This window comes from Martes martes, assembly GCF_963455335.1.
Source record: "Martes martes genome assembly, chromosome: X".
Lineage (NCBI taxonomy): Eukaryota > Metazoa > Chordata > Mammalia > Carnivora > Mustelidae > Martes > Martes martes.
This window is the reverse complement of record NC_137897.1, coordinates 107,263,428-107,285,995: the sequence shown is the minus strand read 5'-3', so window position 1 is coordinate 107,285,995 and position 22,568 is coordinate 107,263,428. Positions and strand designations below refer to the sequence as shown.

At 43.0% G+C, this 22,568-nt stretch overlaps 1 protein-coding gene across 1 annotated transcript in view; it reads right to left on the bottom strand.

Moving 5' to 3' along the window:
• Positions 1–7,254: 7,254 nt before the first annotated feature.
• Positions 7,255–22,568, bottom strand: part of LOC308337668 (transmembrane 9 superfamily member 2-like) — a gene marked incomplete at its 5' end in the record, with an annotated part of 81,921 nt that continues 66,607 nt past the window's right edge. Inside the window, 2 exons of the mRNA XM_080795795.1 lie at positions 7,255–7,458; positions 20,633–20,804. Of these exons, the coding sequence (XP_080651921.1) occupies positions 7,391–7,458; positions 20,633–20,804 (240 nt within the window). The 3' untranslated portion in view covers positions 7,255–7,390. The remainder of the gene's footprint in view (positions 7,459–20,632; positions 20,805–22,568) is intronic.

Genomic DNA, 22,568 nt, shown 5'->3' with positions numbered 1-22,568 from the left:
GAGGGGTATCACCTTGAAGGTCTGTCTTGGTGGTAACAGTTCAAAGTGGCAAGATGCTGTCCTTTGAGTAGAAATGCTTACCTGGGTAGGAAACAGGATTTCAAACACATGTGTCTCCAAATATTTTGTTGAAACTGAACTTCTTGTTTTATTTTTTAAAGCTCAACCCCTTCAAAGTGTATCAGAGAAAACTGTTTGCCAAAATCCCAAATCAAAATGGAACCAGAACCTGTCTGAGTGTGGTAAGTTCACCTAACAGCACACACAACATTCTCCGGGGTACCACGACTCACCAATTTCCTTTATATAAATTTCCTCTTTTCCCCGTTTTAGTCATTGTCTGTTCTTACAGCAAATTGGATTTTTCAAAGGTGAAAACCTTTTGAAAATAGGAGACTGGGAAAGAGGACCTTTGAATTAAGAGCCGTCTGCTTTGCTGACATTTTCTGCTTAATGAACAATAGGGCCTCTCGTTAGCTCGAGATAGCAAATGCTTCAAATTTTGTGCTATTTTGAATAAAACACTATCAACTTAATGAGGTTTTACTGCACATACTGTTTTGTCATTTAAAAATCTGAAAGCACACAAAGAAGTCATCATTAGCCTCACGGAGCCTCGTGTGCAATAGCTTTCCCTAAATGTTTTTAAAGGATGTGTTCTTTTGCCAAGGCCACTTCATATGTGCAGTAAAAATCCCATTAAAATCCAGGGGCCAGACAAACCAGACTTTGAAATGATGTGATTTCCAATTTAATGATTTCCTTATTTAAAAATAATAAAGCATCTTGTTGGCCAAGGAGTCGCAGGTGCTTTCACTGACACACCAATTTCTAAAAGCTTGGAAGTCAGTAATAAGGAGCAAGCCTTGGGCTTCTGTGGCGTCTGTGACTCGAGGGTCCGTCTTCTCGAAGACACCACAAACAGCAGCTCCCTGCCTACCTCTTGCCATCAGGCCCCTGCCTCCACCTGTCTCACAACCCCTCCCCTTGTCCCCCTGGTTCGTCCCCTGGCCCAACCCCTCCCACACCCAGAGCTGACAGATCCAAAGGAACCTGGGGGCCCATGGAAGTAGGGAGGGAGAGAAGTGAAAGGTAGGAGTGACAGAAAGGTATTTTTCTGTCTCCTCCCCAATTCCAATCCGATTTAGAGATGACGGGTTATCAACTTCAAATTTCTTACCCAAAAAGCACCCAATACAACCCATCTTTGGGGGGAAAAAAAACACTAAAAAAATCTTTTACCTATAAAATTATAAGGTGCCTAACATTGCCTTATTTTGTACATAATTAGCCAATTAAGCTAGATAGTTACTTCAAAAGATTTTTTTCATACTGCCTTGAAGAATAATTTACAAAATTAAATTAGGCGTTCTTTCTCAGAGTGTGCCAAAATGCTCTTAAAAATGTCTGAAATACACCATTTGGAAGGGAAGAATTATGCATCATCTGGTAATTGGAACTTTCCAAAATAAAACCCTCAGAGGTTGTTGGGATGAAACACAGAGAATAACAATTTAAACTACTGGACTGCTTTTTTCTCTCACAACTGCCCTCCCCCATGTTCTGAGGAAAAGGAAAAAAAAAAGTGTTTGCCCCTGATAATGTTTTTTTGCTGTATTTCTCTTTAAGACAAACCCCATGCTGTCAGGAGAGGCTTCTCTAAGCAAAATGTCTTTTCCTTCTAGAGCAGACAAAAGATTAAACGAACAGTTGGCTGCCAGCCAGTTACCAAGATAAGGAGAGAAAATCTGGTCAGTCATGGCTTTTAACCCTCTCCCTCTTTAGTTATGTCCTTCTTGTCTTCTATGGGCTGGACAGGTGCTCTTGACCCCCCTTGGAGCCCCTCCCAGCTCAGGCAGGAGGAGACGGAAGCAGCGAGCTGCAGACCACAGACCATAGCCTAAAACTCAAAAAGAAAATTAGCCCTGGTCATAAATTCTTTGCAGTTACTTACAAACGGTCTCTTCCTGTATGGCAAATGCCCAGCTTGCTTACAGCAGTCTTCTGCTAAAAGCAACAAGATAGGCTGGAGGAAGAAGTAGGAAATCTACAATCCACAGAATTTGACCACTGATGGCCAGTTCACTGCTCTTTGGTAAGTAGAATGAGAATCGTCAAGGTAAACGAAGGTTCCCAGTAGGAGTCGAATTTTCCCATCATTGCTCTTAGATCTCAAAGTACACGCAACAAGAGGAAACCACAAAATTTCTACACTCATGAGAGGCTTGCGATGTTTGAGGACTCATTACTGGATCTCCCTTGTTCCAACCGGGAGACGAAAACAAGATTGGTTTTAGTTTGGTGCTTTAAGGTTGAGTGGATTCCCCTCCACCCCCGCTTCATCTGTTCCAACTTTAATGTTAAAAAAAAATTGATATTTTGGTCTATTTCAGTGGTGTGTTCCTTTCTGTGGTAGTTCTAAATGTAAGCTGTGCCTGTATATAAAACACCAGTGTTCTTGGAGATACGGTGCTAGATATTAGAGTGTATGTGTTTGTAGATAGTGTCATCCTCAACAATGGGTAGTTCGTACATGTAAAGTTAATAAAATGCATGCCGAATTTTATATGTGACCCACACCTTGATCAGCTTCTGAAGTAGAATATAGTACATTCGTTTTTCAAATTTCATTTTTAAAGTGTATACTACAGGCTGTAAAAGATGGCTCCAAGGTGGGGGCAGCGGGTATAGGTGCCTTTCATTCTGTAAATCCCTGGTGATCTCTGACAGGGAAGAACTTATTCTGGGACAACTGATCATTAGTGTGAATTAATCATCTTGGCTGAATCCCTCGCTGGCGGTTCTCCACCACATGCTTGGCACTGGTTTACCTGTTGTCCATTAGGTGAATGTACAAAGAGCTCAGACCCCAGGAGAGGCTATTGGAGTCCTGTTGGCAGGATTAAAAAAAAAATACCATACTCTCAAGACCCAACCAGTAGCTGACAGGACATGCATTTAGCAGATCTATATTGTGCCCATCCCTCCCCTCTTAGAACAGCACCCAAACCCAGAAAAAGGCTGTTCTGGGTTTTTCCTTTGATCGGCTGCCTGAGAGATGAGCTAGAACCTGGATGGGTAAATCAAGGAGTGGGACTCCTCCGGGGGGTCGCAGCTAAGGTGTTTGAGAATATTACGATCGTGTATCAACAGCATTTGCATTAGACAAAAAAGAGAGAACTATGAGTTTATTATATTTTAAGAATAAAAATACGAAAACAGAAGACCATGTATATATGTATACCCTCATTGAGTAATTTCTAAACCTGCCTTTAAAACCAAATTTTATGTGCTGCTTTGAGACTGAAAACCATGGAAAGATACATTCAGTCGAGAACAGTTCTCTTTAATACATTCAATTGTGAATTTAAAATTTTCCTTTTCCTTTGAAGAAAAAAAAAACATTTGTAATTCAAAAGTGCCTTTTCAAAGGACTGCCACATTACGATCCTGGGGCCAAGTTCGCATTGGCACAACTTACCTTCAGGTGCACAAAAGGGGTGGGCTTTATCCTCCTGCCCCAGCAAGAAGAGAAACCCCTTCACACCCCAATCAAATTCATAAACCAATACTGTTATAAGGGGCCAGTAGTCTCAGAGATTCTGCCCAAGGACGAGGTTTCATATATTGGTTTATTTTAATTGGATCCTTTCTAAAATGGTCACAACGCATTTTTTTGCTGAAAAGGAATAATGGACTCCTGCTTGGGGAAGGCAGAGAGATCGATGTCTGTGGCTTAATTAAATATTATTAAGTAATGTTTGTGTTTCTTAAATGGGTGCTGTTAATCTGTCCTTGGTATTCTTCTTAAATATGCTAAATAAAGTCTAATTTTAATGTGCGGATCTGGTTATTATGCCGAGATCGTTGGGAAAACAGCGAGAAGGACACACCACGAGGTCTCCGTGCCTTCTCTCTTGCTAGAAGGGAAGAGACAGGATAAGCTAACTGTATTACATGGTAGGATGGGACATGTGGGCCCCAGATTTCACATCGTGCTGGCCCAATACAAGAAACATGCAACAGGTTGGGGGAGCCTTCCTGATGGGCTTGCTGGAATAGGGGCTTGGGCCTCAGTCGTCTATGAATAAAAGGGATTTCAAAGCGCCAGCAGGGTGGGCAGAGCAGAAAAAGGGCCAGGTGGTTTGTGGGGTTGCCAAATCCCAGCCTTCATTCCCAAGGCAGGGAGGTTTGACCAGGGGAGAGGGTAAGGAATAGCCTTCCTTTTTAGGAAACAATACTGCCCAGCACCCAGGTCACCCCCCACTGGGCTCCTGCCCCTGCTGTCCCGCTACTGAGGACCAGGACACCTCCCTTGGCACAATCCCGTCCCAGCCACCTCACCTCAGCCCCAACTCACCAGGGTTTACAGAACAGGGGGGCGGATGCACGTTCCCTCGAGCCCCGGAGTGAGAAAGTTATACCTTGAACGCCTACTGTGACATACATACACACAGGACACAGACGAGATAGTCCAATATGTCTAAAACTGAAAAGCCCATCAGTTCCTCTGCAGCTGACATGCTTGACCTACTCGTAGCTCTCCTGTCCTCTCATCAGCAGCAGTTCAAGGAACTGCACACCTTGTGCTTCCCGAGTGGCATTCACGGCCCACACTCAGAGGTTCGGGGAGCTGTTCATCTCCGTTTCAATCAAAGTCAAGGGCTCTTCCCCATTTTTCACTCCAAAATCAAGCTAAATTCTGACTTACACATTGCATTTCAAGATGTTCAAAGATGGCTGCCATGAGACCTGCATGCAGCTGCAGAAATACATGTGCCCTTCTATTTCTTTTTAATACTTATTATTGAAGTATAGATCACCTACAATGATATATGAGTTTCAGGTGGACAACACAGCGATTCAACAATTCTGTAGGTTAACTCACTGCTCACCGTGACAGGTACGGTCAGCACCGGTCACCATACAACATTATTACAATATGACCGCATTCTCGATGTTGCACTTTCCATCTCCATCACTTACTTATTTTATCACTAGCACTTTGTACTTCTTAATCCTTCACCTATTTCACCCATCCTCCCTACCCCTCTCCCAACTGGCCACCACCCGTCTGTCTTCTGTACCTATGAATCCGTTTCCATTTGTTCCTTTTGGTTTTTTTAAATTCTACATGAGTGAAATCATATGATACGTGTCTTTCTCTGTCTAGTTCACTTAGCATAAAACCCTCAAAGTCCAGCCATGTGTCACAAATGTCAAGAGTTCATTCTTTTTTTTTTTTAAGATTTTATTTATTTATTTGACAGAGAGAGAGCACAAGGAGGCAGAGAGGCAGGTAGAGAGGGTGGGGGGAAGCAGACTCCCCGCTGAGCAGAGAGCCCGATGCAGGGGCTCAATCCCAGGACCCTGAGATCATGACCTGAGCCCAAGGCAGAGGCTTAACCCACTGAGCCACCCAGGTGCTCCAAGAGCTCATTCTTTTAACAAATTTGCCTTTCAAGCAAACTACTACCATTAATGCAAGTAGGAGGGCTTGTGAGCTTGGATAAAACTCCCCAGCAGCCAACCCGATGGGAAGAGTCCCCGAAGCTCCCTATAACACTGCTTAGTTCAAAGCATTCAGGGGAGAATGGAATTGGTTCCAACGAATCTCAGAACAGCAGTTACTCCACTCAGGCAGGGCCTAGGAGTCGGCCTGATTCCAACACTGAGTGGGAGAAGGTAGAGAGGATCTGAAAATCCTAGTCAAGAGACACCTTTGACCTTCTATAGCCACTCCCTCTCTCACCAGTCAGCTCCAGGCCCCCCAGCCTATTTGCCTGGGGTCTGAGCCTTCAACCTTCAATACAGACAAAGGCATCCTACTGGCTGGGGAATTCCCTTCCTCCTTGAGGCAACTAGTCAACTTCCATCACCTCCCCGCTCCTTCAAAATGCAACTCTCTAAACCCCATCCCTCCCCATCCCAATCTCCCCTTCAGGAACAACTTCTTTGCTCCACACACACACAGACAAGGGCTCCTCAGCTTAAGGAAGGCTTTAAGCATGTTCATGAATTGAAGCTTGTGCATATATAGTTTTCAAACATTTTCCTCCACAAGGCCAATATTTATCAACACAACATATTGCAAAGAATACACGATTTCCATGATTGCTTTCCCAAAATTGCGAACTCAGAGAATATTTTTTCATACGAATTCCTGGCATTTGGGGAGTTAAGATACCTGCCTATTGTCTAGTCAAAGCAAATAAATCCCAGAAAACTGGCTCTAAATATTTTTTCTCTATATACAGTTAAGTCAAACTTGAACATCATCAACCTCCAAATGACAGCAAACAGAAAAAGACAACCAATAACCAGCGATGTGCAAATTTAATTTAGAAATAAGAAAGCAGTACCTGGTATTTCATAAACTCGATATATTAAACCAATGTTCAGGGAGTGCCTGGGTGGCTCAGCTGGTTAAGCATCTGCTCAGGTCGTGATCCCAGGGTCCTGGGATGGAGCACAGCCTCAGGCTCCCTGTTCAGCGGGGAGTCTGCTTCTCCCTCTCCCTCCCACCCCCATTCATACTCTCTTGCTCTCTCAAATAAATAAAAGCTTAAAAAAAAAAAAACAAAAAACAGATGTGCTTTGTTAAAATGGTCATCCACGGGCACCTTATTGGCTCAGTCAGGAGAGGAAGTGACTCTTGATCTCAGGGTTGTGAGTTCAAACCCCATGTTGGACCTAGAGCTTCCTTTAAAAAGTAAACAAAATAGGGGCATGGACTCCTGGTTTCAGTTAAGCATGGACTCTTGGTTTCAGCTCAGGGTCCTGGGATCAAGCCCCACGTCAGGCTCCATGCCCAGTGGGGAGTCTACTTAAGATTCCCTCTCCCTTTCCTGCTTCCCTGCTCTCTCTCTCTCTCTAAAATAAATAAATAAGCCTCGCAAAAATAAATAAATACATATATAAAATAAAACTGTTATCCAAATACAAGGGTCGAATAGTCTGTACAATCCACTTAAGTTAGAAAAATTCACATTTTACCTAAGATTTATTTGACAATAGTTCCGATCCTATAAACGAAATGAAGAAAAAGGGAAAAAAAAATTTCATCTGAAAAGCCTGTGTGTTCATCTTTCATTTTGTAAGGAAATGTGTCTCCCTTTGCTCTGACTGCTTTCAATTAAACCTTTTTATGGTATCTTTTCAGGACAGTCTGACTTAGAATAAACCTGTTTCCAAACCAACCTGTTTTTTCCACATAATCAGTATTTTGTGTCGTATAAAATGAGGCCAGACAATGAGATTTTTAAGTGATATATATTTAAAATGCATAGTAGGAAGCATACACGTACATCTCTATAGATGTTCATATGGGTACAGATGGATATATTCAAAAGCGACGCTGATGAACCTGAAGGACGTTGAGGGACATTCTTTAATCCACTTTCACCACACTGTAGATTTTAGTAATAAACCAGAAACAAGAAAAAAATCCAATTGTTCCTGAAACAAAATGAAAAAGATCCTTGTTAACCAGACACTCTAGCAAATCAAAGCAGTTTTCTCAAAAATGCAAAGCATGTCAGTGTGGAGGTGAACTACTGATTCTCTAAATCTCAAGACTCATACATTATCAAATAAAAAATCACCAGGCTCCCTTGCTGAGCCAAGAGGCTGAGCGGCAGGGCTGGAGGCAGCCACCTGCAACAGGGTGTGAGAATCCATTTGACTGAATGCTGCAGGTCTCGAGTCAAAGCAAAAAAAAAAAAAAAAAAAAAAAAGAGTAGCTTAAGTTCTCTATTTCAAAAAGGATACAAAGAGATCCAAGGCTAGTTTCTAATATAATAAGCTTCATATAACTTGCATCAATTTAGCAAATGTAAATAACGGTTATCACTTGATGTAACAAAAATGGCAATAATCTATTTACTTTCCTGCATACTCAGTACATAAATAAGTTTTATAAATCAAAGTTTTGTCTTATTAAACTTCAGAAATATCTCACTTCTGGGGATTTATCTTAAAGAAATAACCCCATGGAGATGGAGAGGAGAAGGGAGTTGAGGGAAATTGGAGGAGAAGACAAACCATGAGAGACTGTGGACTCTGAGAAACAATCCGAGGGTTTTGGAGGGGCAGGGGTTGGAGGTTGGGTGAGCCTGGTGCTGGGTATTAGGGAGGGCACGGATTGCATGGAGCACTGGGTGTGGTGCATAAACAATGAATTCTGGAACGCTGAAAATAAATTTTTTTAAAAAAAATTATAAATAAATAAATAAATAAAACCAATCTCAAAAAAAGAAAGAAAGAAAGAAAAGAAATGACCCCATGGGGCGCCTGGGTGGCTCAGTGGGTTAAGCATCTACCTTCGGCTCAGGTCATGGTCTCAGTCCTGGGATTGAATCCTGCATTGGGCTTCCTGCTCAGTGGGAAGCCTTCTTCTCCCTCTCCTTCTGTCCCCCCTCCCCCAGCTTGTGCTCTCTCTTTCTCTCAAATAAATAAAATCTTAAAAAAAGAAATGACCCCATAGAAGAAAAAAATTACATGCAAAAATGGTGTTCATAATACTCTGATTCATAATATTGAAAAATTACAAACAAACCAAATGCCCCCCGATAGGTAACTTAGCTAAATGATGGACTAAGTCCTCAATAAAACAAGACAGTCATCAAAAATGACAAATTTAAAGACTATACAGGAGCATGGAGCAGTCTTCATAATACGGTGTTAGGTAAGTCAGATCATAACTCACCAGCATGAACCCTGTGTACACTTAAACCCATGGACTAGACAGAGCAGAGCATGGACCAAAGAAGAGACCTTCATATGTAGGGTGATACAGGTCTGGGCAAATGTTTGACATAGGATTTCACTGAGGTTCATGTTATAAAAACAATTCTCAGATGATAATCAGGTTCAGTGGCTCAAAGAAAACTCTAATAGGAGCTTTCTTTTCCAGATCCTACGATCTAATGGGGCCCCTGAAGACAATTCAATCATCTAGGAAAACATGTTAATCACAGAAAGCTTTAGGCAGGGTTTGCTTCCTTTTTCTTTGCCAGTTTCCAAGCTCAGAGTAACTTCCCATCCAATATACCATCATGCCCCCCCCCACACCCTTCAAAGCTCCTTCTCAGAAGAGTGACATAAATCTACTCTGTTGGTAACTAGCTGTCTGAACCTGGGCAAGTGATAATCTCGCCAAATCTCAGTTTTCTCAGCTGAAAAATGGGGATGATAATACCTGTTATGATACCTATTCCCATTTTAAGCTTCCTTTTCTGAATCCAACAACTTCAAAGACTCAGGAGATGACAGTGTGTAACTAACACATGTCTCTGAATCTAAGATATTCCTGATTTCAATTCGCTGCGTATTATCCCCGTACACTACTGAACTGTCTACGAATTCTCAAACTCTTTGATCCTCTACTTAAAATACCCAAATTTTCTCCTACCCAAAACACAAAGCTCCATGAATTCTCACACTGTCCTGATAGGCAGCCGAGCTAAGTCAGTTGACTGTGGAGTCAGGCAGACACTTAGCTCGATGATACAGAGCAAGCTGCCCATGTCCTCTGGTCCTCCTAAGTGAAAAGGAATTCTATTCCCACCCAACTAATGGGATTGACTTGAGGGAAAACGGTAAGATACATTTAGGGAGCCTGTCAGAGAAGGCACTCAGGAAATGAGAGCTAGCATTCATGTTCTGATTTGGGCTTGACAAATATACTCACATGGGGCCCATCTGACTAGCGTAGTAGTCCTCAACATTGCTTGTACCCTGGAATCATCTAGGGAGATTTGACAACTACTATGCCTGCATGACATCCCCCAGAGATTGTGATTTAATTGATCTGGGAGGCAGCCTAAGTACCAAGATTCTTAAAACCTCCCCAGGTGATTCTAATATGCAACCAGAGTTTCAGAATTTCTGCTCTAGCCTGCCTTACTCCCTCCCTCTCTCCCTTCCTGTAAACAAATATCATTAGGTAGAAAGAGGGGTGGGCAAATTTCTCTTCTAAGGGCCACTGAACCACACAGTTGAAAAGAAACTAAAAGGATCTGGAATAATGGAAATATTTTTCTCTACATTCTATGCAATGGCTTGTACTACAATTTACCGGTAGAAAAACAGAGATGGGCCAACAAGGGAGAGAATGGTCACTTTGGTGTCTCTGTCTACTTTTTGCCTCAGGCCAGAGAAAATACTAAACCAATTCTAGAATCATCTTAGTTTCTTTCCAAGCTTCATAAGCTTTTATCATTAGGTCAAGTGATGCAGAGAAGCCCATGTTTCCCCTTGTTCTGTCCTTAATTGCAATTCTATAAGGGTAAAGAATGTACAGCCTGATCCTGGGGACTGCTCTCCAATACACTTTTCTTCTGAAGCTTTCCCAAAGTAGCCATTATATTCGCACACTTGAAAAAAAGAAGAAACTGGCTAACTAAAACATCTTAAAAGTCTACCGCATTGTACTCGATACAAACAAACCTTTAAAGAGTCTTTCCACAGCCACTGTGGGGGCTGTATTCCAATACACATTAATCTCAGAATTTGCAGCAGTAAGTCATGCAGACAAATGGTTTTTCTAGAGTTGGAACAAAAGCCATCACCCAAAGGAATAAAGAGAAAGCTTGTTTGGAGAACAGAGTCTTGGGGGCTCTGACTCCCTTCAACCAAGTATTCATGAAGCACTTTCTCTGGGCCTGGCTCTTGCTGGGTGGGTAATGAGAAGGGCAGAGCAGGGCTCTTATAGGGATTGATCTCAAGTGATGGCTATCCTACACATCTCCATTGACACAGACGTCACAGTCTCTTGACCTCTCATCTAGCAAACTCTCTCAGCTCACCCCTACCTCCCGTCTCTCTCTCTCTCTCCCGTCCATCCGGCACTTGACCGGTGACTGTGAGACTTCCAAAGCACAGATTTGATTGTCATGCTTCTACTTGCAAACCTTTAGTAACTCCCCATGGCAAGAGCACTTGAACCCCCAAGTGTATCAGAAACCTTTTAAGCTGTTAAAAATAAACATCAGCAAGGATTCTGATGCTGGGCTTTGGGATGGACCCTGAGCAAATCATTTCCACAAATGAATGTGAAACACACCCATGTTGGTATCGGCTCACAAGGCCCTCCAGGACCGGGCCCCAGTCTCCTTCTTTGGGACTTGTTCCTCTCACTCCATTCCTTAAATTTCAAACACCAGCAGCCCCGAATTACCTACAGATCTCCCCACACCATGCCTTGCTCAGCCTGTCAATTCTACCTTCAAACTGTAAGACTCAGTCTTCCCTCAAGACTCTGTTCTAGCACTTTCTCCAGCAAAGCTTTTTTTGACCTTCTTCGCCCTCCCCATGCCTGGGCTGGGCACCCCTCTCCATTGCTTTTACAAAACCCTGAGCTTCATTTTTAGGCTCCTTGCCACAAGGCATGGAATGGTCTGTTTAGAGGCCTTCCCTCTCCAGACTATAGTGTGAGGTTTACTCGGTGCTGTACCCCCAGTGCTTAGCCCAGGGCTGGGCACACTGTAGGCACCTAACAGACATTATATGGAACTGTTTGGATGAACGGCATAGCAACGTAAGCTCCACCAGGATGGAAATCTCTCTCCCTTTATACGAAGTTTTGTTCACTGCTAAAGCCCTGGCCTCCAGGGCTGGTGCCTGACACACAGTAGGTATTCGATACATACTTGAATGAATGGTGAGGATTTGGAGAGAACAACACAGAGAAAGTCCTCCAAATTGGACTCCGAGGCATCTGAGGATGATAGACAGGTATCCCAGACAGAGCGAGAAGTACCCATAAAGGCCTGGAAAAATTAAACCTTAACAGTTGTAAGGAACAGTGAGAACCGCAGCAGAAGGACTGGGACGTTAAGGGTGTATGATCAAAGACCGAAGGGAACACTGGGGTGTGTCTGGCTGGCTCTGTCCGAAGAGCACATGAATCTTGATCTCAGGGTCATGGGTTCAAGGCCCACGTTGGGTGCACAGATGACTTAACAATAAATAAATAAACTGAGAATACTCTTGAAAATATTCAAAGGAGGGGCACCTGGGTGGCTCAGTGGGTTAAAGCCTCTGCCTTCGGCTCAGGTTGTGGTCCCAGGGTCCTGGGGTGGAGCCCTGAGTACCTGCTGAGCAGGGAGCCTGCTCTCCCCTTCTCTCTGCCTGCCTCTCTGCCTACCTGTGATCTCTGTCTGTCAAATAAATAAATAAAATCTTAAAAAAAAGTAAGACTGAAAAAATCCAAATAATCACAAAATACAGAAGTACAAAGCCTAAAGGGAACAGATACATGATAAACATTGAGAAATCAAGGGGCGCCTGGGTGGCTCAGTGGGTTGATCCTCTGCCTTCGGCTCAGGTCATGATCTCAGGGTCCTGGGATCGAGCCCCGCATCGGGCTCTCTGCTCAGCGGGGAGCCTGCTTCCCCCTCTCTCCCTCTGCCTCTCTGCCTACTTGTGATCTCTGTCTGTCAAATAAATAAATAAATCTTTAAAAAAAAGAAAATATTCAAAGGAAAAAATAGAATTAAGGGAAGAGCAAAGAAAGCATATAGTAGAAAAGACCGCAAAAGTAGGTAAGAGCCAGAGAGTGGATCCTAAGTTAAGAAGCTGGGATTTGATTAGGCAGGCAGTTGGGAGCCCGTGAAGATACATAAGCCAGAGAAGAAGATGACCAAATTTCTATTTCATGTCAATGACAACAACGATGGTAACAACGATGAGGTTGATATCCGTTGTTTACTAACTTCTTATATGCCTGGCTCTGGCTTAAGGGCTTACACGTGGGATCAGATTGAGTCGAAGTCTCCGAGGTTAAGTACTAGGATTTTCCCCCATTCTATAAGGAAACACAGGCTCAGAGAGTCTGTGGACTTGCCTTACAAAACCCAGCCGATGAGCAGTACAGCCAGGACTCAAAGCCAAGTCTGCCCGATTGCTCTAGGATAGGGAGATCAATACAGGCAGAGGTGAACACGAACTGCTTTGTGCAGAAAGACCTCAGAGAATGAGCATCCGTTGGACAGGAAAAGCTTGGGGTGTAGGGAGTAGAAATCAACTCAGGTATGAGACGCCAGAGAATGTAAGCTACACAACACAAAAACGCCAGAGAACGCAGACTCTGCTTACCACTGGGGAAAGTGTTCCTTTCCTTTGAAATACTTTACCACGATACTCAGGACTAGAAGAATACTGGCTCCCAGAGGGCCCAGAGTTAGAGTAGGTGTGTAACTACCTGCACTGGGAAAAACAATAGGATCCCCAGGTTTTCCATATCCTCAAGAACAGAGAGGACTCCATCCTGCTCATTCCTACAGCACCTGGTGTGTGGATCCATAAATGTAAATCGAGACCAAAATGAGCTGGGCTTGAAGAAATATGAAGTTATTCCCCAGGAAAAACTGGACGACTATGCCTCTATTTCTTGAAAGAAGGGTCAAGAGGGTATGGGAAAGACTTGAGATAATTCTGTTTCCATCATCTTATTCTGCAGGGCGATATTGTGTCATCTTAGATGCACTGATCTTAGCTCCCCCAATTAGAGAATTCCCCCTGATCAAACAGAGGACCACAGAGAAGATTCCACAGGCCTTCTCTGGCTGTTGGCTTGGCCTCAGCTCAAGGAAAGCGCCTCTCTGTTGAGGAGGACATGGAGAGTTGTAGTTAAGAGGAGGAGCTTTGGAGTCAGACCAGCCTGGGTTGGACTGAGTCAGAGAGCCAACACTTACTAGCGGAGTGACTTCAAGCAAGTCACTTAATCTCTCTGGCCTCAGTTTCCTCATCCCTACAATGGGAGTAATATGGCCTAACAGCTCATGATAGCTACACAATTAGGTGAAAATCAAGTGAGATAAATACATGCAAATAGTTGGCACATAGTCAACTCAACAGAAAACAAGTGGTATTAGATCTAGGATTCCGTATTCCCTATGAACACATTGCCAAGCCCATGGAAGCTTAATAACTATTTGTTGGCTGGTTAAGTTAGCATTAATACATTTTATCCCTTTTTGATCTTTTGGCCTTTAGAACTGAAATTTTTTTTTAGATTTTTTAAAATGTATTTATTTGACAGAGAGAGCACATGCACAAGCAGGGGGAGCAGCGGGCAGAGGGGGAGAGAGAAGCAGGCTCCCTGCTGAGCAGGGAGCCCAAGGCGGGACTTGATCCCAGCACCCTGGGATCATGACCTGAGCCGAGGCAGACGCTTAACTGATCGAGCCACTCAGGTGCCCCAGAATTGAAATTTTTAATAAGGCAGGGACAAGTCGGTATAGTAAAACACGAAAGGCCCACTATGGCTAATACTTGTATGTTGAGGTAATTGGACTTTTCCTTCAGCGTATCTGTGTGAGAACATGGATTCTTCACTTTAATTTAGTGATAAAATATTACACAGACATTCTCAAAACATAGTGAGCTTCATTAGGTTCTTTTAATGAATAAAAATATATTCAAAGCACAGACACTGAGTGAGAGAGCCACCAGAAAAGCACTCTGCCCTTGCCGAATACTTCTTCTGGGTCTTAAAAACTCCTGGTACCAAACTGGCTTCAGTCCTTGCACAGTGACTGGTGATTTAGAGTCTCCAATTCTAAACAATATCTTGATTCTTGAGACAATCAAAACTGTATTTTGAAAATAGTACTAACTCCAAAGTAAAAGTGGGGTTCGAAAATAGCTCAGTCTAGACCAGGGTTTCTTAACAGTGGCACCACTGACGTTTGGGGCCAGATAATTCTTTGTTGTAGAGGGCTGTTCTGCGTGTAGTAGGATGGTCAGTAGAACTCCTAGCCTCTACCCACTAGATGTCTCTAGCACTCTTCCAGTCATGACAATTAAAAATGGTTCCACATACTGTTAAATGTTCCCTAGGGAGCAAATTCACCCCTGGGTTGAGAAACACTGCTCTAGAATAATAGATTGTGGCTGAATAATGGACCTCGGCTACATGCAGACATTTTTCATGGCTTGCCTAAAATATACATCATCATGTAAAAGATGTCATTCACTACCCAACAGCAATGCCAAGGTTTATGTTAGGCTAGAAATGTCATTATTATAATAGAAGATAGTGCTTTAGACTTTCAGAGAAGGAATCCTAAGTGTTAGATTTTAATTGGTTACTGTGAGTTTATGTCCTTCCTTTCAAAATAAAACTACACTATTTCAATTCATTTTCTTAAGACTTTAACTCACTTGGGGCACCCGGCTGCTTCAGTCAGCATGTGACTCTTGATCTTGGGGTTGTAAGTTCAAGTAGAGATTATTTAAAAATAAATTTTTTTTTATTTTTATTTTTTTTAAAGATTTTATTTATTTATTTGACAGACAGAGATCACAAGTAGGCAGAGAGGCAGGCAGAGAGAGAGGAGAAGCAGGCTCCCTGTTGAGCAGAGAGCCGGATGCGGGACTCAATTCCAGGACCCTGGGATCATGACCTGAGCCGAAAGCAGAGGCTTTAACCCACTGAGCCACCCAGGTTCCCTAAAAATAAAATTTTTTAAAAAAGACTTTAACTCGGGCGCCTGGGTGGCTCAGTGGGTTAAGCCTCTGCCTTCAGCTCAGGTCATGGTCCCAGGGTCCTGGGATCGAGCCCCGAATCGGGCTCTCTGCTCAGCGGGGAACCTGTTTCCTCCTCTCTCCCTGCCTGTCTCTCTGCCTACCTGTGATTTCTCTCTCGTGTGTCAAATAAATAAAAATCTTTTAAAAAAAGACTTTAACTCATTTGATATCTAAAACAAAACTTGATGCAAATAAAAAATCACTACACTATCCTCCAATCGAAACTAAGTATCTGTAAGTGAACCAGCAATGAGCATCCATTAGAAATCGGAGGCAAACAATCGAATTAGAAGAGAGCAAAGTCTACACATCTGTAATGCACAGACTTAGCTTCCTTTTTAACTAGCTTAACCAGGTGATAAACTAGTCTTTTAAAACCAGTTAGGCTGGGGCACCTGGGTGGCTCAGTGGGTCAAAGCCTCTGCCTTCGGCTCAGGTCCCTGGGTCCTGGGATCGAGCCCTGCATCGGGCTCTCTGCTCAACAGGGAGACTGCTTCCCCCTCTCTCTCTGCCTGCCTCTATGCCTACTTGTGATCTCTCTCTGTCAAATAAATAAATAAAATCTTAAAAAAAAAACAGGATTTGGGGCAAGTCACCCACACTTAACTGAAATTTATTATCTTAGTCTATACAATACAAGGTTTCCATGCTGGTTCCCTTGGATGATATTGTTGATATATTGTGGCTTATCTTCCCTCTCGCTGTCCCTTGAATCCTACTTTAACATGTTGTTTATACATCTGTAAGTGTGCCACCAACTGAAAACTGGGTAGAGGAACACCAGCCACAATGCACATCACTTCCTTTGCCTCAAAAAATGAGTGGAAGAGGGGCACCTGAGTGGCTCAGAGGGTTAAGCCTCTGCCTTCGGCTCAGGTCATGATCTCGGGGTCCTGGGATCGAGCCCCACCCCACATTGGGCTCTCTGCTCAGCGGAGAGCCTGCTTCCTCCTCTCTCTCTGCCTGCCTCTCTGTCTGCTTGTGATCTCTGTCTGTCAAAGAAATAAATAAAATCTTAAAAAATAATGAGTGGAAGAAAACAATGGGATGCCATTTTAGACATATCGTGTTAACAAAAAGGAAAACCACTGCTGGAGTTTTGTTTTGTTTTTTCAAAAATTATATTCAATGCCAGCCAAGGTTGTGGAGGAACCAATACACTATGCTAATGACAGAAAAGTGTAAAGAACCATAAACATATTCATGCTTTTTGACCCTGCTATCCCATTTCACAGACTACCTTAAGGAAATAAGTTAAAACAGAAAAAAACAAGTTCAATGGGCAAAAAACAGGTAATCTGCTCACTAGCTTAAGCAGCCTCACAAACGATAAATATAAAGGATTCATATTTGAATATGAATTCATATTCATATTCGTATTTATATTCCATAGCTGGGGCACCGGGCTGGCTCAGTCAGAAGGGCGTGGGACTCTTGATCTTGGGGTTGCGAGTTCAAGCCCCACATTGGGTGTAGAGATTCCTTAAATAAATTTTTTTAAATAAATAAAAATAAAAGATTTGTAGCAACATGGAAATATAATTACTATATGAATAATCTTCTCTACAGTCACAATACTCAATATTGAAAGATGACAGCTGTGAAGTCTTATCTCTCTGCTGCAATGACACAGAAGAATCCAAATACCAAAGACAATGTGGTGACCACAAGGAAGAGCTTTGGATGAATGCATAATTATTCTAAATGAGTGTGAAACTCCTTGGCATTTTAAACATGAGTGGATATTGCTAATTTTCCAGTTGCCATTTAAAAAAAAAACCCTCTCAGAAGCATTTGTCTACAGCAAGAAAGAGTAATCAGCAATTATTAACTGTACTTTTGTGTACATCCATATTCTCAAGACTAATGATTTAATTAAGGATGTCTTCCTCAAAAGTGAAACAACATGAACATAAGCAATAAGCCTTACTTCCTGCGGCGAACCTCAAAATATAATGATGATGATAAAATAAAAGGAACTCAACAGAAAAAATATATATAATAATGAAATGTAAAGAGATGCCATTTAAGGGTCTATAAGCAGACAGGGCTTCTTAAAGAAGAGTTCTAGAAAATAGATGCCAAAAACACACATCATGGGACGCCTGGGTAGCTCAGTCAGCTGAGCGTCCAACTCTTGATTTTGGCTCAGGTCATGATCTCAGAGTTGTGGGATCGAGTCCCCCCACCCCATACCATTGGGCTCTGCACACAGCGGGGAGTTCAGTTCTCCATTCCCCCCACCCTCACCCCTCCCCACCATGCTCGGTCTCTCTAAAATAAATAAATCCATCAAAGATGGAAAGAAATTAAAATGAGTCAGTCTTGGGGCAAGGAAGCACTACACTCACTGGAGTTGGCATGTTGAGTTGGTAGTGCCAGTGGGACATGCAAATGCTCAGAATCTAACTGCACAGACATTACAGCTTGGGATACAAACTTAGGAGCTGTCAGCACTGGGGACCTAGACGAAGCCATGGGACTGAATGAGCTCTGAAAGGGAGAGGGTACAAAGAGGGGATTGGAATGCTGAAGACTGAACCCTGCATAGAGGCTAGAGGTAGGTGACAGGAAGAGGAAGGCAAAAGAAGGTCCAGAGCAGTACAAGGAGAATGATACAAGTCACACTGAGAGAGTTTCACAGAATAGGTGCTGATTAGTTAGCTGCAGAAACTAAGGAGGGTGTAGGCTAGGGAAAGGCCATTAGATCTGGCAAGGGATCATTGGGAACCTTCAAGAGTCAGTGTTCAGGCGCACCTGGGCAGTTCAGTTGGTTAAGTGTCTGCCTTTGGCTCAGGTCATGATCCTGTGGTCCTAGGATTAAGCCCCACACCGGGATGCTTGCTCAGCAGGGCCTGCTTCTCCCTCTCCTTCTGATGCACCCCCACTACTTGTGCTCTCTCACTCCCTCTCAAATAAATAAATAAATAAATAAAATCTTTTTTGAAAATCCGAGTATTAAAAAAAAAAAAAAAGAGTCAGTATTCAGTGGAGTGTAACCAGAGACGACAAGATGTGGAGCCAACCATTGGGAGAAGATTTCTGTCAGCAGTGTGACCATTCAGCATTCCATCTACCTTCTGAAGGAAGCTGTTGTCGTACACAACTCCCAGAAAAAAAGCAACCTGAGTCAAAATGCTGGGTATTGAAGAAAACAGAAGCCTGAAATTACTGTGTGAGACAAATCCAACTGCACAGCACCCAAATATAAAAGCCAGTCAGTCACTGAGGGAGAAATCCAAAACCAAAGACACAAGGGGTAGAGATAACATCTACACACAGCAACATGGGGGAACCTCACCAACAATACTGAGGAAAAGAAAGCAGACATAAAAGAGTACATCCTGTAGGATTCCATTTATGCACAATTCACAAATGGGCCAAATTAATCCATGATGCTAGAGTTAGGGGAGTGGCTGCCTTTGGGGAAGGCGAGTAGAGAGAAGTGGCTCCCGGGGCACTGATTGTGTACCATTCACTGACACCAGTGCCAGTTACAAAAGTGCGTTTACTTGGTGATAACTCATTGAGCTTGCGTGCATGTTGCGTGCACTTCTCTGTATGCACATTTCATTTTTTTTTTATTTATTTATTTGACAGAGATCACAAGTAGGCAGAAGCAGGCAGAGAGAGAGGAGGAAGCAGGCTCCCCGATGAGCGGAGAGCCCGATGCGGGGCTCGATCCCAGGACGCTGGGACCATGACCTGAGCCGAAGGCAGAGGCTTAACCCACCGAGCCACCCAGGTGCCCCTCTGTATGCATATTTCAAATACGAAGTTAGAAAAACTGAAAAACACATGAGGATCCTGGTTAGACCAGGATGGTGAGACGTCGTCAGGCCCTCAGTTTTATCTAGAACGTCTGGTGGCTGAGAGATGGGAGGAATCCTGCACAGTCTTCTTTGACCTGAGGAGATGAGGCTGGCAGGTCATAGGTAATACAATATTAAACAGGGAGCCACCAAGACGCCTTGGTTTCTCAGATAACAGACTTGTCTTAAGGCTTTGATTTCTTTTTTTTTTTTTTTAAGGCTTTGATTTCTGACACATTTCCACGGTTTACGTATCTGTTGAACCTGACAGTTAGAGATAATACTTGAAATTTGTCCAAGTGACCTACATAAGTCATACAACTTGAGAGAAGAACCAGAACTTAAAAGTGAGGCAGGTACGGGGCGCCTGGGTGGCTCAGTGGGTTAAAGCCTCTGCCTTCAGCTCGGGTCATGATCCCAGGGTCCTGGGATCGAGCCCCGCATCGGGCTCTCTGCTCGGCGGGAGGCCTGCTTTCTCCTCTCTCTGCCTGCTTCTCTGCCTACTTGTGATCTCTGTCAAATAAATAAATAAAATCTTTAAAAAAAAAAAAAAAGGGGGGGAGGCAGGTAGAAGGGCGCCTGGCTGGCTCAGTTGGAGGAGCTTACGACTCCTGATCTCAGGGTTGTGAGTTCAAGCTCCATGTCAGGTATAAAGACGACTTAAAAGTAAAATTTTTTTTTATTTTTTTTAAGTAAAATCTTAAAAAAAAAAAAAAGGTGAGGCAGATGGAACGCTGCCTCCCTCGTCCTGAAAGGGTCTCCAAGCTCTCAACTTTATTATTTCTCTAAATGGATCATTTTATAAACCACTCCATTTTTGCCACCTACATCAAGCATTAATCTAAACAAGAGTTGCCATCACGACTTGGACCCAAATAACAACCCCAAATGACTAATCCTGAGAAGTATACATCTTGTCCCTCGTATCTAATTGCTTAAATGACTACACATTCATTTAATCTATTTTTGCTAATTTAAAAGTTATTCAAGCCAGTTAATGTTTATGCTTGGAGGTCATTCAAAGGTGATTACACATAACCCTTTCTGTACTTTGGAACACATCCCTACTGCTTAAAAACATTCACCAGGGACAACCTTGAAGCTAAGTACATAAGGTCCCTCCAGTTCCCTAGGCTTTGCAATCTTTTATCCCCAAAGCATAAAAATGAACATGATGACTTTGTTCCCTATTCCTTCCATTAATTGTTAATTGATGCTTATTATATTATGGCTACCTCCAGGTCTTTTCAGAGAGTCTGAAATGCATGAAGTAGTTCTGTGGTTACCTGTAAAAAGGAAGAAGATCAGGACGATGACCATTGTGTACCCGAAGTATAAAATGCTGCTTGCAAAGCCCGTGATTTGAAGTTTGGCGAAGAAGTAATGAACTGCATATATGAAAAGGTAAACAGCTGTAAAACTGCTGGTAAAAAAGGCTCTCCACCACCAATGATAATCCTGGCAAAAAGAAATAGAAAAAAATAACTTTTTAGGTGAAATCCAACTATAAACGGGTTAGCAAGTATTGTCATAAAATAGGCTCCATTAGATTACAGAGTAAGAGAAATAAAAGGGTAACTTTCATAAGAAGTTCAATGTTGGGGGGGGTGCTGCTGGGTGGCTCAGTCAGTTAAGTGACTGCCTTCAGCTGAGGTCATGATCCCGGGGTCCTGGGATGGAGAATGGCTCTCTGCTCAGCAAGGAGCCTGCTTCTCCCTCTCCCTCTGCCTGCTGCTCCCTCTGCTTGTGCTCTCTGTCTCAAATAAATAAATTAATTTTTTAAATTCTTTTTTAAAAAAAGAAATTCAATGTGGTATACACTATCTGACTAATGTAGGTCTGCTTGGGGTGGTTAACTTGTATAAACTCCTTGTTTCCAGGGAGACCACATGTGCCTTCCGGGTCTGCACTCGTAATATGCACACGTCTTTTCTATCACAACGCTGCCTCAGCCTTGGAAGGCTTTTCCGGTCAGCTTCAATTTACTGGCCAGAGCTGCCTCGGGCTAGGTAGGAAACTGTTAGTATAGAAGCTTCAGATTGAGCTTTACAGTGAATGCAATTTGTTTTACCCAGCTGAAGCTGGGATCCACGGAGGCATGACGGAGGTCAATACGCAGGTTCTGCGTATTCTGCGGGCTCCTGCTGATGCTAATTTTACTCTAAGGGGTGGGTAGAGCTTGCAGACTCTTGATCTCAAGGTTGAGTTCAAGCCCCACATTGGGTGTGGAGCCTACTTTAAAAAAAAAAACTAACAAAGGAAAGAATTTTACTGGAAAGGCACTGTGGTCAGGGGCTAAGGATCTACAGTGAAGAAAAGAGTTAACATAGCAGGTCTGAAGTTACTATCTTTAGAAGGGCCCACCTGCAAATTTGGCACTTAGCTTACATCTGGGAATTTGGCATTTAATCATTCCCTGATTGATAAGACTGGTTTGCTATACGTAGACTGTACAAACAATGTGATTGGTGATGAGCACTTGCTTTCCTTTTGGGAGTCTGGAATTTTTGTAGTTGCTAGGCAGAGGTTGCCTGTGTGATTAGCTCCTAATGAAGACCTTGGATGCGGAGTCTCCAATGGGCTTCCCTGAGCACAAACACTGCATATCTATTACTATATTTTTTACTGCTGGAGAAAGAAGCACAATTGATGTATTCTCCTGTGGAAAAGAGAAGGCATGGGAAGACTGAATGTGGATTTCTCCAGGCTCTACCTGTGTCTTTTCCCCTTGCTGACCCTGTTGTGTATCCTTCGGCTACAATGGGCCGTAGCCATGTGTACATCTATATGCTGAGCCCCATGAGTCCTTCCACTGAACTGTCCAATATGTGGGTGGTCTTGGGAGCCTCCAAAACATTTTTTTTTCTTAAGTAGGCTCCAAACTCAGCGTGGAGCCCAATGTGGGGTTTGAACTCACAACCCTGAGATCAAGACCTGGAGCTGAGATCAAGAGCTGGACGCTTAACTGACTGAGCCACCTGGCACCCCATCTAAGAAATAGAAATAGACACATCATATGTCTATGAAAATGCTCTCAGACATCAGGTACACGATTGTCATTCCCTAAACTCTCTATTGTCACCTTTAGAGAGTCACATGTAACTAACAAAACAAGAAGGATGTAGGACATTTATGAAAATAATGTTCACTACCACCTTAATTATCCAGTATAACATCAGAAAAAAAAAAAACGGGGGGTGGAGTGGGGTTAGCAGAACTATT